A 14,622-nucleotide genomic window follows, 5' to 3' on the forward strand; every position below is an offset into this window, starting at 1 on the left:
CATAATATTGTTTTCCAGAACCCTTCCACGTTGTCATCCAGCAGTGTCTGTGCTGGCTGACCGTCTGTCGTTATAACTGAACATTCCGCGTGTGTCTTCCGAAGTTCATAGAAAAGAACAATGCAGAGTAAGCCGTGGAGTAAGCGTTGCTCCTCAAACCACGTTGCTGGTCCGATATCAAGGGGAACATAAGGAATTCCCTGAGGGCGTTGACTCCGGTCAACTACACTCCTCGTATTGATGTACTTAGCCTTTTTGGGCAGATGCTCCACCCGCAACTTCAAGCACCTAGCAATCATTGAATGAAAGCATGCATGAGCGATGCGTCGCAAACGGGTCATCAGGGCAAGGAGCTGACAAAGAATGGCCGACGGCGTTGACCTGCATATTGTTCTCTCCATTGGAAGCTCTCTCTGGGAGAACCGTTCTCTAACATATCGTAGGGTGCTTAGAATGTGTGTGTATGACCCCTCCAGTGGCTCTGTAGCTTCGTCATTCGCTTGTTGGGGCTGTGAATCCGAGGCTCGGGTCCAGACAAGGACCAAGAGCCTGACTGCATGCTGAACATGTGGCAGCAGGCCCCTTTCGCGAGCTGGGTTTCCGATAATCGCATCCACAATCACGGCGAATAGATCATTATTCTCGTGGAGGAATGCCGCGACAACCCGAGATGCATTATGCAATCTATACAGCGAGCGCAAATCTGCGAGATTCGAAAGAATATTTTGTAGGACGAACCAAGGAAGTCGGCCGAATGGATCCATCCCTGTCGCAGTTCATTCCCGAGTGGTATATCGACAACCAAACTGTCGCCGACTAGGGAAGCGGACTTGGCAGCGAGAGTACCGATTGATAATTGCGCGATACTTCAGCCAGGAGATGAGAGGATGTTGAGTGAAATACTGAGTATGCCTCTTAAGCGAACGCTGATTTAAACTACTCGGATAAGCGTCGGTCCTATTTCCCGATTGGGAACGCAACTATTGCACAGGAAAGATCTGTGTTGAAAGGAGTACTCCGTACATCGTCTAGTTGTGTTGAATTTTTCATAAGATAGCTTGGGAACTAAAAAGAGATGTAAGAGGAACTAAGCAGTCATTTGAAAAGATCTGAATTGTGAGGTAGACAGGGCAAATTTGATGTATCTTCATATGGCGCAGGAATAAACTTCTCTTAATTAGACAGGAACATGGGACTAAAAATGCTGACCAGTAAGTCGTCAAGCCAACTACCTAGAGTTGCCACTGCTTGACTGTTAGCATCAATTAGGTACCTTCAAAGCTCATACAGAAGTGAGCCTAATTTCAGCTTGATATCGTTAACGCTGTCATTCTGCAAGAATCTTCCGGTGCCTTCACATTCCCTCCAGTCCCAATCGTCCCATTGCACATTGTTGTTGAAAATTCCTCAAATAGGCCTGGCAGCTATCTTCTGCTCCCTCTCTCTTGCTACAGCGTCAATCGACTGTCTCTCAAACGTCACTTACAATCAATTGGGGTCGTTCAGCGGCGCACCCATTACGTTCAAGGTTGGACTGCTTAACGCCACAGCCTGCGGACAATACTGTGAGAAGACGAAGAAGTGTGAGGCATCGTCCTACGTCGGAGGCGGCGAATGTGACCTTTATCCTGCGACTGCTCTCTCAACCTTTTCTATCTGTCAGTTTGTTCATGGACATTGTTCCAATATCACAGGTGAGCAGAGCTAGACGGAAGACATTGTCAGGGTATCCTGTGAGAGATCCAGATACTTCCGCCGTGGGCTCTGACCGACATCCTCGAGCAGTTATTTACCGGTGAGTCTTCATCAATTCTTCAACTGTCCTCTCTTGACACATGATGCTGACTCAGTCATAGTTCTCTTTTGTCTTTTAATCTGCTGGGCTGTGGGGTCCTTTCCTTGCATATGCTTCTTTGTGTTGGATTTACTCTTGGTACTTTTATGTGTAGGCATGGGATCTCGATGATTGTCCCCGACATCAGCGAACGGTACCACTCTTACATAGAATCTTGAGATGCTAATTATACCATGGATGTGACCAGTGATAGGAAATACGTTGGCTGTCATTTCTTGGAAAATGAACACATATGCCAAGCTGGTTCCTGCTTGGATAGGCAGCCAATGTCACCTCCAGATCTGATCATAATGCATTCGTAGGATTATATCAGTCATTCTCTAAGATGCAGTGCCAACACCCATTGAAGCCGAATTTTGTGGCATTGGCCCTAGATGCCGAGGGATTACTCGAGAGGCTGAAAGCGATAATGTATGGGAGTTTTTCCGGTATACGCGTCTGGTACACATCCTCACAACCTCTGACCATATACTCAATCCTTCCCTAATGGCAGTCCGAACGGTTCACACCGTGGACCCAGCTACAACGTCTCCAGGTGAGCCTTGAATGGAGCACATGACAACAATTTAACCACTCTATGCATTAAGGGACTAAACCACAGAGCCTTCCTCCACCAGCTTGTGAAGAGGTATTGCTACTTTCCTCTGCATGTTTGGTTTGTACACTAAGATAGTCCATGCTACGGGTGCTCATGTGCTCATGGGGTACACAACGGGAACCGCTGAGCCAGGAGCTTTGGGACTCGCGAACTGCTTTCAATTCTCGACGCGCTACGCGGACTGAAAGTGATTGGGTCTGATGTGGTTGACGTGTTGCCTATGTATGCCACAACTGCGAAAGACGACTAGGTAGTCTTGTAGCAGGGGATATTACTTGCTTTGATGGTTGCTACTCCTGCTGAACTATAGTTCATGAGAGATACCTGTGTCCACTTCCGCTTCCGGCATGGTCTGTCAACAGCAGGCGTTGGGTTCTGTAGATATCTGTCTATACAAGATATATACACTCTGCATCACGGTTACTTCTTCTCTACCTCTGCCTCTGATTGAACCACCTCCTCTCGTCCATGCAACACGCTCATGCCTCCCGGTCCGGTGAAGTGTTTCTGACCGGTAGTAAACCAGGTAACCAGACTGATTAGCGCAACAACACCAATCGCGGCTGAAGTATAGTTCATAGAGTCCTTATCAACAGGGTAATACGTCGGAAAATTGAAAGTGATGGATGCGAAGAGCAGGAACAGAAGCCCCAGGGCATTGAGGGTGATCGAGATCCAAGGTGGCAGAGCAAAAGGCCCCTTCATTTCTTTCTGGTGACCAGTGACGTAGCCGAGGAGACGGCTGAACAGAGCCATTGCATATGAGAAATCTATAAAGTGATCAGCTGGGTTTTGGATAGGACTGGCACTGATGGGACTTACAGAATCCCTCTGTTGCGATTGCAATGACAGTTTCGAAGCCAGTCGTGGTGCCGAAATCAATAGCATCCAGGGCGAGTTGTACGGCTAGTGTCAGCAGCACGGCGTTGACGGGCACTTGGCGCTTGCTTTCAACTTTGGCAAAGACCTTGGAGAAGGGAAGGCCGTGGTCGCGGGCGAACGCGTAGACTGAGCGTGAGCCCTCAGCGAGCAGGTTGTTCCCCGCAACAATGACAATGACGGCAATCATGCTAGACAGGAAGCACGTACCGACTTTACTGCCGGTGGAATCGTAGAAGATCTGAATGACGGGTACGCCGGTGGATGTGCTGGCCGTTTCGTTAATGTCGCCGATGCAAAAGCAGAGGGTGAGGAGGAATGCGAAGCCGGTGACTGCGCCGAGTACGACGGAGAGAATGATGGCTTTGGGGGCTTCCTTTGAGGCGGACTTCATCTCCTCGGTCATGTGTGCGGGTGCATCGTAGCAGCACATCCCGAAGCAGGACTGGAGAATCCCGACGATAGCAGCCATGGCTGGACCCCAGCCGGTGAAGTTTTGGAACTCGGAGAAAACGAATGCAGCGGGCTGCTTGTGGTCGTTTGTGGCGAGGAGGACGATCATGGTGATGATGAAGGAGCCCACGTTCCAGATTAGGATGAAGCGTGATATGCGGTTGAGTAGGTGAGGGCCCCATATATTGATGGCGGCAGCTATGAAAGCAACGAGGTACGCAACAAGAACTGTCTGCCATCGTTCAATGGTGTATTCAGGAAAGACGAGATTAGCCATCCCAAGGACAAAGTTGGCTGCGATGTGATTGTTCGTGGCACCCATTGCAAGAACCCCTGATTCAAATAAGTATGCGGCAAGTATCTAATGACCGAGAATTCATCGACATACCTATAAGCATGAACCATCCACTTATGTATGACAGCCCGCGTGCGATCTTTGGGGGAGCCAGAGCGGCCACCCACGAGTACTGACCCCCCGCAACAGGGTACATGGAACACATCTCCGCCATGGGAATTGCAACTGCAAGTGTAAGAAGACTGACGCCGACGAAACTGAATACCATGACCGGAGGGCCACCGGACGTGACTCCTACAATGAACACGCCGCTCAAGGCCGTCCATCTGACAAGTCAGCATGTATTTCCACCACGGAACAGAGGAAGGAATGAAATGCGTACGATGTGACGATGCTGAAGCTGAAACCGATCATACCCAAGAGGCCAAAGGTCCGCTTGAGCTCTGCTCTACGTTAATATAGTCCATCCGTTGGGGACAGCTCTCGTACCTTGTTCATAGCCAAGATTCTCAAGACGCGTATCTTCTGCAGCTGTCGGCTGGAAGACTTGCTTGTTATCCTCCTCGATGACCGCCATGGTGACAGTAGGCACAGAATACCTTTCTCTTGCAAGATTTCAGAAGTTGGTCATTTAACGAATCGGTTCCAGATGAAATGACCCTGCCGAAGGCAAGAGGCTTTTAAACTCCAAGTCCCCCTCCCAGACGCCTCCATGAGCCTGCATCTTCCCTTGACATAGGAGTCACCCCTTCGGACTAGAACAACAGACGGAGAAGCCATAGGCTTCAAGGTAGAGAGCGAAGGCTTGATAAGGATAAGATAGATAGTCAACCAAGATTTCCCAATCGAGAAGGTCTCCGCGATGACAGGTGGGTCGTTTTGAAGGTTAAAGTCGAATGATCGTGAGGGGAATCAAGGAAAGTCGAATCAGCTAAGAGAGGTATGAGATAGTCTAATAATGGGCCCGGCATATGTGCGGAAGTGCGGAGATATCGTGGAGAGTCATTGCATTTGTCAAGAAGGACCTGTGGTCTTCGCTCTGATAACGCCGTTACTCTACTCCACCTCATCCAACTTTCCCAGATGATGAACCGGGAGGAATATCGAAAGGCTACTCTTTCTCAATAGGATCCATTCCTACAATTGGACAGGCGATCCGGTCCTCACCGAAGCTATCATCACGCTGCAAAAGTATTCGTTTCTCGGGGATGGGGATCAATCAGGAATCAGGAATACTAACATAATTCATCAGGTAGGCGACAGCAACGAACGCCGAGATAACTAGACGGAGATAGTACTGAGGACACGTTGTTAGCCATTCTTGGATCTTCTATCAGTCATTCCTTTGCTCCTGTCTTCATCGTCTACATCACTATTTTTCATCTGGCATACCAGGTTGCCTGCACATTTCACTCAACACTACAATATGCAGATAATCTTCCTCTCGAGCAGCCTTGTCTGCACAGCTCCAGCTTAATGATTCTGAAATAGCATGACACGGTGCTGAAGACTTATAAGATACTCATTGTCGCCAGTCTTGCATGCCACGTTCCGCGAGTTTTGGTACGGCTGGCTCCTGTGGCTCAGTAGGGGGATCCAGAATCTCATCCCAATTCTTGATTGTGACTGAGTCACATACAGAGCATTGATTCTACCCTACATGACTCGCATTCACGGCATTGCTGGGCCCGCACCAAAGAGGCACGCTCTCGGAACTCCAGTACATTGATATCGACAACCCAATTCCCCGAGCGAAGACAATATAACTGCCTCTGGGAAGGGTATCCCTCTGAACTGGGAGCTATGTCGAACAAAGTCCACCGCGAGTACAAAACCAGCGAAGCGGACATGGAGGGAAGCTTGCCGTCGAACACATTATGATTCACGAGCCTCCAATGCTCAGGATCAGCGTGATGCAGTTCCGAACTTACTGGCGGAATCGTATATATGATACCGGGCCGGTTAACATTCCCGATGACTCTCCAAATAGCGTAAGGCAGGTGCTCAGTCCTGCGGGTCACACAAAATCGCCGTGGAAACGTAGAGAAGGTCTCCTGGAGAAACTGCAAAGACACGCCAAGGTCCTCTAGGTTTATATCAAACCAGCCGGACTCTAGCATGCAGAGAGGAGCAAAATCCTGCCTGAGTGATACTTGTAAACCCAAGTTCGCGGTTTTCAGCTGGTGGCTCAACTTTGAGTAGGGAGAAGTCAAAGTTTGGATTGGCAAGAGCTACTATAGCTTCTTGCGTTGCGCTCGCTGATGACACCTGAAGCCTCCCGAGCGTGTTATATTGCGGTCGTGGCACGAATGATCAAATCAACGTCGATCCATGATCTGGATCTTCGTGCTGTGTTCCATGCTCTGTCTATGTGAGACGTCTCGCTGAGCGACTGACAAGCCTGTGATGGTTTAACAGCAGATCAGCCTGACTAGGCAATAAGATAAAATGTACACTAAAGTGCCTTATCAGCTACACTTCGCTGGAATACCTCTATGCTAAGTAGCGATTGCAATCGAGTTCATTATCCCCTTCGTAGGATCAATTGAAGCCGTTACACAATTAGCCAGTATACTATTCGTCCTGAGACTTCTTCTCTAGCTCCAGCTCCCATAACTCCCCTACCAACGTCATCCCAAACCCTTCATGCTCCTCCTCCTTCACCAACCGAAATCCCTCAGCTTTGTAAAGCCTTCTCGCCGACCCCAAGATACTCTGCGTCCAGAGCACCACCCGCTTATATCCAACCTCTCTGGCAAATTCGATACACTGCTTGATCAAGGATCTTCCGACTCCCATTCCTCGAGCACTCGGCTCCACAAGAAGTAAGCGCAGTCTGGCGGTATCGGGCGAGTCGACGTCCCTGACAAGCATCATACAGCCCACTGGCTCATTGGTGGTCTTGTCAGTGCGCTCTGCGATCCAACAGCGCTCCGAGGTAGGATCATGGTTTTGCTGAAAGTCTGATGCGATCTTCGACACTAGGGCGATGAACTTGTCGTTGAAGTTGTATTCGTCAGCGTAGAGGGTCCTGTGGCGGGAGATGATCCATTCTATGTCTGCAGGTTGGTGTGTACGGATTGTGATATGATTCGTTGGCACAGATGCCGTTTGAGCCATTTGGAAGATGACCCTGGTCAGTTGTGAGGTGTTGAAGGTAGTATAGTCCAGTAGCAAGTAGTTTGAAGGGTCTGGGTGGAACACAACATGCAAGGCCCAGATTAATGGGCTCCAAGCAATCAAAGGGTAAGTGTCTTCTTGAAGACAATAATTCTCTTACATTTCTTCTGAGGTGAGCTCTATATTTGACAGTTTTGTTGAATGTGTGGCTTGATATTTGGTGGGGTATCGATGCCATTGACAGGGCGTGCGCATAGGCCCGTGGTTGACGAAAAGTGTATCTACTCCAACTCACCCAAAACATGGCCTTAGATGGTCGGGGTTCTGTCTTTCCATTTCAATCCATGTTGTTAATAGGTGCGACGTAGCGGCTACCTTCTCCGCGCCAAAATCAACGCACTCCCCCATTCAACATCCACCTCCACATCCTGCCAGTCATCTCGCTGGAAAGACGGTTCAGTCTCTCGAATCTCGTCCATCATTTCATCGATAACATCACCACGTTGATCCGTATCCCCAGGAGCTCTCCTCCTCCTATCCGGCCATTTCCTCTGCCATGCGTGAAACGAGCTCCATGTTCTGACGTATTCCTCCATGGACCCCAAAGTCATCCTCGCATGCATGAACCGTGTCCCTCCCTCTACTCCAGGCTCATACTCATCACGAGAGACATCCTCCCAGTCCTCGACCGGCGGCTGGACAGCTCGCAGTTTCTGTTGCACTATGCTCCGACCTGGCTGCTGCCAGTAGCTTCCCAGCAGCCATGGATCTTGCCCATATGCATACTCATTGATGATATTGGTTGCTCTGGGGTAGGACACGAGCACATGGTCCTTGTAGCCCCAGAAAGCCAGCGTGCCTCCGGATCGGACAATTCTTCTCATCTCCGGCCACAGCTTGGCATAGTCGAACCAGTGCGCGCTCTGCGCAGCGGTTACTAGGTCTACTTGCGCATCTGCAGCAGAAGGACACTCTTCTGCTCTTTCTTGGTAGAAAGTTATGTTGGGGAAACCTATGGACAACTGGCGTGCCTCTTGGATCATCCCTGCGGATGGATCGCTGGCGAGGACCCGCTGGAAATGTGAACTGAGTTCGCGAGCGACTAGACCATGGCCTGTTCCCAAGTCAAGGGCTGTCCTTGATGGACCTCTATGATATGCAAGCACGGCTGAGTAGAGCTGCTTTGAGTATGTTGGCCGGAAAGCCGCATATAATTGGTGGGAAAAGGTATTGCTCCTGTTGGTCGTTAGGAGTTTTCAACTGACACGAACTCGGAAGACGTACGCAAATGAGGCCATACTGATGGATGGCTTGCTGCTAGTGATGATTATGTCCAGCACTAGAACCCATGATTCTAGAGTAGTGAGTTCGAGAATTATGTCCAAGTGTCTCTATCATGATATTGGATGATATCTCATGATGCTCGGCTTGTATCAGATACTCATCCTCCTGACAACGGCAATGTAGCTCAGCCGATAAGCGGCATTTGCAAATCGCTCCGTTTCCGATGTTCGGTTCTTCGCCGAGTCATATCAAACAACTTAGAACATGGTGCAAACCGAGGTCACGAGTTTTATAGCAACATTGGCTAGTACTATGCACTGCACACTTTGATTGGGGGCCAAGTCAGCTGAAGGATAAATGGCAGGAATACGGCATTAAGGCGTCAAGTAATTCGTCACGTGACTCCCCACCGAATACGCAATACGATATTCGCTTCCAAACACGGACTATCCCCACCATTGAACGGCTGTATAATTCGGGGACATGCCATTTTAGTTACCCATCCGAACGCGGCTCTCGACTTGAACGGGAAATGGCGTACCATTAGCAAGTCGTGTCGCGTGTTAACACGGGTGCTCGGCTTTCCTTGAATGAGGAGGACTTGCACGACTTGAGTATATATATAAGAGCATACTGACAGGCATGATGGATGTTTGGCTCGATCTTCTATACATTTTCGTGTTTGACAGGACTCAATATGCTCCATCCATCATCTGAAAACTCACTTGCTGGCAAGACCTGCCTGGTCACCGGTGGAGCTGGCGGGCTGGGCAAGGCCATTGCGTCTACTTTCCTCGCGGCTGGTGCAAACGTGGTGATCTGCGATGTCAACAAGGACCGACTACAGCAGACTTCCTCAGAACTGGGGGAAACCGGTCGATTGAGAACTGTCAAGGTGGACATAACCTCCGCGAGCGCCGTGCAAGCTCTCTCTGATGAGATCGTCGCGGACTTTGGGAAGCTCGACATCTTGGTCAACAATGCTGGGATCATGGACAGGTTTGATCCCGTGGGAGATCTCGATGAGGCACTGTGGGATAAGGTGATTGGCGTGAACCTCACGGCGCCTTTTCTACTTAGCAAACTAGCTGTGCGGAATATGTTGGCGCAGCCTACCCCTGATGGATGTATCATCAACATCGTCTCTGTAGCCGGTAAGGCCGGCTGGGCAGCGGGTATGTTCTCCGACGACCAAAGTATTCCTATTGCTAACGCCAAGTAGGCGCAGCATACACAGCGAGCAAGCACGGTCTTGTCGGATTGACCAAGAACACGGCCGCCTTCTACGGTAACAAGGGCATCCGGTGCAACGGGCTGCTGCTGGGCGGCATGGACACTAACATCACCGACGCCTTCCAAGCCGGCTTCAACAAGGAGGGCCAAGACAAAGCCCTCGAGATCGGAACTGCCGTCAAAGCGCGCCTGTGCGAGATCGACGATGTAGCCGACATGTGCCTGTTTCTGGCCTGCGGCAAGGGCTCGAAACTGATCAACGGCGCCCTCATCCCGGCGGACAATGGCTGGACGGGTGTTCTGGGATGATTTGTCTTCATTGTATATTCGATATCTTCTCCTGTAGTTCTAGTTCTAGACACGTACGTTTCCACCTTCAACAATGCATATATTCCAACCCCCCCGCCTCATTCTGGATACACTCTCCTAGGTTCACACTCGCAGACTGCACACTCCCATGCCGGTCGTTCAGCTGCGCATGCAACATCGGTCTCCCCTCCCCGCCTTCCAGCGCAAGATGCACCTGCGACGCGCTGTCCGCGAACGACTCCCCGCCCCAGACAAACTTCCCTAAAGCACAAGCACATCTTAGCATCCGTTATCCGCTACACAACCAAGTCAGACTGAGACTAGTAACTTACCATTACTATTCCCCAAACAATCATTTAGATCAATCTCGGAGAAGGAGTAGGTGCCATCAGGCCGTTTGCAGCGACTGCTGAGAATATGTTTGTCTTTGAGGACGATGGTATCGCAGGTTGTGTGGAAGCCGCGGAGGGACATTCTGAATTCTTCATGTATTTCTTTTTCAGATAGTCTCTGCTGACTTTGCGGCTGATGAGCGATCGAATCGAGGGTTTATAGGTTTAATGGGTTCGTTGGCCACATTCGTCATGTTGGGCGAATGTTGATATCAGGGTGGTTTGGGGGGTTCCCTGGGATGGGAGGTTCATCCGTGGTTGGACGAAGTACTCCGTACCGGTTAGGGTCTACATTGTGTTGAAGTATCTCTATAAGAACTAGTAAGTTCGATGGAACGTCGTAGATGGATATGGATTGTTGTTAGTGTACATCCGGAGCAACTGCAAGTATACGCGGGGTTACGGCACTATCTCCAAAACTCTATGATTATAACAAGCTACTTGATCCTTGATAGCTCAACTATCCTAGAATAGAGTGACTTGAGTAAGCTAGGAACCGGCAGCTGTGCATTCTGCATCCTGCAATCTGGGTAAATGGCCGCTGTCTACCCCGCTCACTGCGCACTACCTTACCCGCGATTGCAGTAGTGGGTTGTACTGCTTGCTTCATTGGTGGGTTAAAAGCAGGGGAATATCTGAATTCCCTGTTTGGTGCGCAAGTAAAACTGAGCAGGATGATGACGATCTGGGCAATATCGGAAATAGGATATAACACGAATGCCTAAGTCCGGCCTTCCGGGAGAGCCGATGGTATATTTATCTATCTTCAGGGTGACTTCGTCGAGGGGTACAAGCACAAAATACTAGTAAGTGTCAAAATGAAATACGTCCAACTTGGATCAAGCGGGCTGCGCGTTTCCCCCATCTGCGTGGGCTGCATGAGCTACGGCAGCCCCGAGAAACGCTTCGACTGGGCACTAGGCGAAGAAGACGCGCTCCCCGTTCTCGACCACGCCTACCGATCGGGGCTCAACTTCTTCGACACGGCCAATGTCTACTCGAACGGCGACTCGGAGGTGATTCTCGGCAAGGCGATCAAGAAATACAACTGGCGGCGCGAAAACATCGTCATCGCGACCAAGGTGTGGGCGCCCGTCGGTCGCGGCAAGGAGTATCCCCTCTTCATGTCCAACGAGGAACGCGACAATGCCGGCTACGTGAACGAGTACGGGCTCAGCCGGAAGCATATCTTCGATAGTATTGAGGCGAGTCTGAAGAGGTTGGATCTGCCGTATGTTGATCTGCTGCAGATCCACCGGTTTGATGACAACACGCCTGTGAAGGAGACGATGGAGGCGCTGCATGATGTCGTCAAGTCGGGTAAGGTGCGGTATATCGGGGCGTCGTCGATGTGGGCGCACCAGCTGCTGGAGTATCAGTATACGGCTCGTATGAACGGATGGACGGAGTTCATCTCCATGCAGAATTTCCATAACCCTATCTACCGGGAGGAGGAGCGGGAGATGTTTCCTGCGTGCGCCAAGTTCGGGATGGGTGCGATTCCGTGGAGTCCCCTTGCGATGGGCCTCTTGACCCGGCCGTGGAAAGCGTTTGAGGAAACCACGCGGGGGAGATCGCTGAATGGCAAGCTAATGGGCCACCCGTTCACCGAGACGGACAAGAAGATCAGCGAGACGATAGAGGAGATTGCCAGCAAACGCGGTGTGTCGATGACCATAGTGAGTCTTGCCTGGTCGTTGTCGAAGCCGTTCATCACCGCGCCGATTGTGGGATTGAGCAAGAAGGAGAGAGTCGATGAGGCGATTCAGGCGATCGAGTTCAAGCTCACGGAGGAGGAGATCAAGAGTATTGACGATCTGTATCAGCCTAAGAAGGTCATAGGCCACCACTAGTTTCCAACTATTGCAGGCTATTTCCTCAAGCCGAATGTCTAGACCAGATGTGTTCCATCTTCCAATAACATAATGCCCTATGATCATAAAGCTCATCCCTGATCACTTAGAGTATCGCAATCATCCTAGGAGCCTGTCAATAATATGGCTAGCTCAGGGATCAGGATTCGCTGCCTCAGCGGCGCACATGTCAGCACCTGCAGTAGGCACCCGTTGACCTGCAGCATGCAGTAGAGATTCCACAATCCTGGAGCCTAACCGATTCCAGAGCCAGACGGCTGTCTAGAGCCCAGAGCGCCCAGATAATCACTTGTAAGGTTCTGCTGAAAGGCAGGATACTCACTAATAGTGCTCAGCCGGCCATAGCAGTCACCACACCCACTAGGTCATGCGAGAACCCGTCCAGGGATCAAATCAGGATGACTGGCCGGTATGATGTGCCGGTTTCTGCAGAATCCGGATCGAGATCGTGCTAAAATAGAAAGAGGGAGCTATGTACGGCACGAGACTGTGTGGATGCGAGACGTCGCAAATGTCTTGCATTGCCCACCCTGCTTCGCACGGCTTAGCTTTGCTCGAACGGCTGCGAGGCTGTGATTGAGCCGTTGGAATCTGGGAAGAGAGCAGCGGATTGGCGCGTTCAGTCGACTGGAGGCTGGAGCTAACGTATGCAGGGGAGTTTCCCAGTCATGAAGGCTGGGGTCAAGTCTATTGCCAATCACACCCATCGTTCAGTAAGACATCAGGAGTACTTCAACTCAGACAGTGTAGTCGATCAGTCTTGAGTGCAACCCAGTAAGCATCTCGCCGCAGGTACGGAGTAGATGGATATCTGTTAAGTTGCCTTCGCACTTATTTCCTGTGTCGGATATCATTTCCCAGGACATACGGTGGCAATGAACCATATTGGTCATCGCTCGTCTCTCGGATACTTGGAACAGTCATCCGCTCATGACTATTGGACCTTGTTTGAAACATGATGCACTAGGGGGTGAACTAGCAGAAAAATTCCGAAGGTTCAGACTTTGAGGACGCTCAGGTGGGGGTGGATCTTGCTATTGGAGCTGAGCGAGTCGGCTGATCGCCCTGCTTGGTGGATGATTTAGCTACCCTGGATGGTGATGATCAGAACTATAATGCGCTCGACAGGAAGGAAGACCGTCTTCGGAAAAGCAAATATCGATTCTCCGCTTCCCTGACTCGAGTCAGGCAGCTAGTGTCGTCGATAAAATTGATTTGATTGGATCCTCATAGCTGCTTGTATGAACAGAGCTCTTGTCTGCCATGAGTAGAGTACGGCGTATCCAAGAACTGACTCCAGCATCAGAATGGAAACCTCGCACCGACACTAGTAGCAGTACTCAACCCTGTCTATACTCATTGTTCTATTCATTCAGCAATATTCACTGCTCCTTGCCCACCTACCTTCAAGAAGTAGGTCGCAACTAGTACCAGTAAGAGGCGTAGCCCACCACTGCCCGTCTGCCAGTCACCTTCACTGTTGACCCCGGCAGATCGACCATGTCCCACTATCGGTCTCTAGGCTCCTTTTGATGGTGGGAAACGGTCTCAATCCATGTCCGAATCCAGTAAATCCCACAGCCATCCGGCTGTCCAGTATAAGTCTCAAGTGAGTCCTCATACACACTTATATTGTGATACTGTTTGTGATGACTGCCTCTGCCTTGTTTTTTTCCACACCCTTTTTAGCTCAGTGAGTAGGGTTCGGGGTCACCCGCTGCTTGCGCGTGTGGTTACAATGCTCCTTTTATCTGCGAAACCTGGTGAATGGTGTAGACAAATCCCGACTCCTGAAGGCAACCGATTAGCTCTTAAGGACAGAGCTCACCCCGTCTCGTTGGCTCAGACTGTTGTGGAATCCCTTTGGCTCTCGGATAAAATTGTCAGACCTTGCCACTGCTGAGCCCTTCCTTTCTTTCGTCCCTGTCCTTCAGTTGACTAATCTCCTCATTCGTCGTCCTGCATCTGACCACGTACGACCTGACATATGCGTCGTCTGTGTTATGTATTTATGCTAACTTTCCTAACAAGCCACTGCCAACGGATCTTCAACACCTTTGCATATCACTTTGACTGCAAAACCGCTCGTCCTCCTGGCAGGTCGTCATTGCTCAATCATTTAAACCAACATTTTTCCAAGCCACAAATTTCCTGGACTGCGTCATCGCATGGTTTTTAATTTGACTGTCTTCCTCTTTTCGGTTCGTACGGCAAGCGACCTGAAAATAGCGTCCGTCGGATGTTTGCTAAACCAAAAGCCAATCAGCGTTTGGGATAAGGAAATTGGACCCACTACGGTTACCATTTGCCAGGATCAGTTGACTCAGGCC

At 50.3% G+C, this 14,622-nt stretch overlaps 6 protein-coding genes across 6 annotated transcripts; 2 read left to right on the forward strand and 4 right to left on the reverse strand.

The window, feature by feature from the left end:
• Positions 1-2,873: 2,873 nt before the first annotated feature.
• Positions 2,874-4,657, reverse strand: NFIA_033670 (putative GABA permease; the record flags this gene model as incomplete). The annotated part of the gene is made up of 5 exons (XM_001265697.1): positions 2,874-3,223; positions 3,276-4,118; positions 4,174-4,406; positions 4,463-4,523; positions 4,570-4,657. The coding sequence occupies 5 exons, from the start codon at positions 4,655-4,657 to the stop codon at positions 2,874-2,876; spliced, it is 1,575 nt and encodes a 524-aa protein (XP_001265698.1).
• A 1,997-nt stretch (positions 4,658-6,654) lies between these two features.
• Positions 6,655-7,200, reverse strand: NFIA_033680 (GNAT family N-acetyltransferase; the record flags this gene model as incomplete). Its single annotated transcript, XM_001265698.1, has 1 exon — positions 6,655-7,200. The coding sequence occupies one exon, from the start codon at positions 7,198-7,200 to the stop codon at positions 6,655-6,657; it is 546 nt and encodes a 181-aa protein (XP_001265699.1).
• Positions 7,201-7,571: 371 nt separating this feature from the next.
• Positions 7,572-8,498, reverse strand: NFIA_033690 (putative S-adenosylmethionine-dependent methyltransferase; the record flags this gene model as incomplete). The annotated part of the gene is made up of 2 exons (XM_001265699.1): positions 7,572-8,436; positions 8,485-8,498. The coding sequence occupies 2 exons, from the start codon at positions 8,496-8,498 to the stop codon at positions 7,572-7,574; spliced, it is 879 nt and encodes a 292-aa protein (XP_001265700.1).
• A 683-nt stretch (positions 8,499-9,181) lies between these two features.
• Positions 9,182-10,026, forward strand: NFIA_033700 (SDR family NAD(P)-dependent oxidoreductase; the record flags this gene model as incomplete). Its single annotated transcript, XM_001265700.1, has 2 exons — positions 9,182-9,659; positions 9,707-10,026. 2 exons carry the CDS (start codon positions 9,182-9,184, stop codon positions 10,024-10,026), a joined length of 798 nt encoding a protein of 265 aa, XP_001265701.1.
• A 67-nt stretch (positions 10,027-10,093) lies between these two features.
• NFIA_033710 (CVNH domain-containing protein) lies at positions 10,094-10,500 on the reverse strand (the record flags this gene model as incomplete). The annotated part of the gene is made up of 2 exons (XM_001265701.1): positions 10,094-10,287; positions 10,359-10,500. The coding sequence occupies 2 exons, from the start codon at positions 10,498-10,500 to the stop codon at positions 10,094-10,096; spliced, it is 336 nt and encodes a 111-aa protein (XP_001265702.1).
• Positions 10,501-11,135: 635 nt separating this feature from the next.
• Positions 11,136-12,271, forward strand: NFIA_033720 (aldo/keto reductase; the record flags this gene model as incomplete). Its single annotated transcript, XM_001265702.1, has 2 exons — positions 11,136-11,168; positions 11,189-12,271. 2 exons carry the CDS (start codon positions 11,136-11,138, stop codon positions 12,269-12,271), a joined length of 1,116 nt encoding a protein of 371 aa, XP_001265703.1.
• Between the last annotated feature and the right edge of the window lie 2,351 nt (positions 12,272-14,622).

Source organism: Aspergillus fischeri, genomic scaffold (genome assembly GCF_000149645.3).
Source record: "Aspergillus fischeri NRRL 181 1099437636247 genomic scaffold, whole genome shotgun sequence".
NCBI lineage: Eukaryota > Fungi > Ascomycota > Eurotiomycetes > Eurotiales > Aspergillaceae > Aspergillus > Aspergillus fischeri.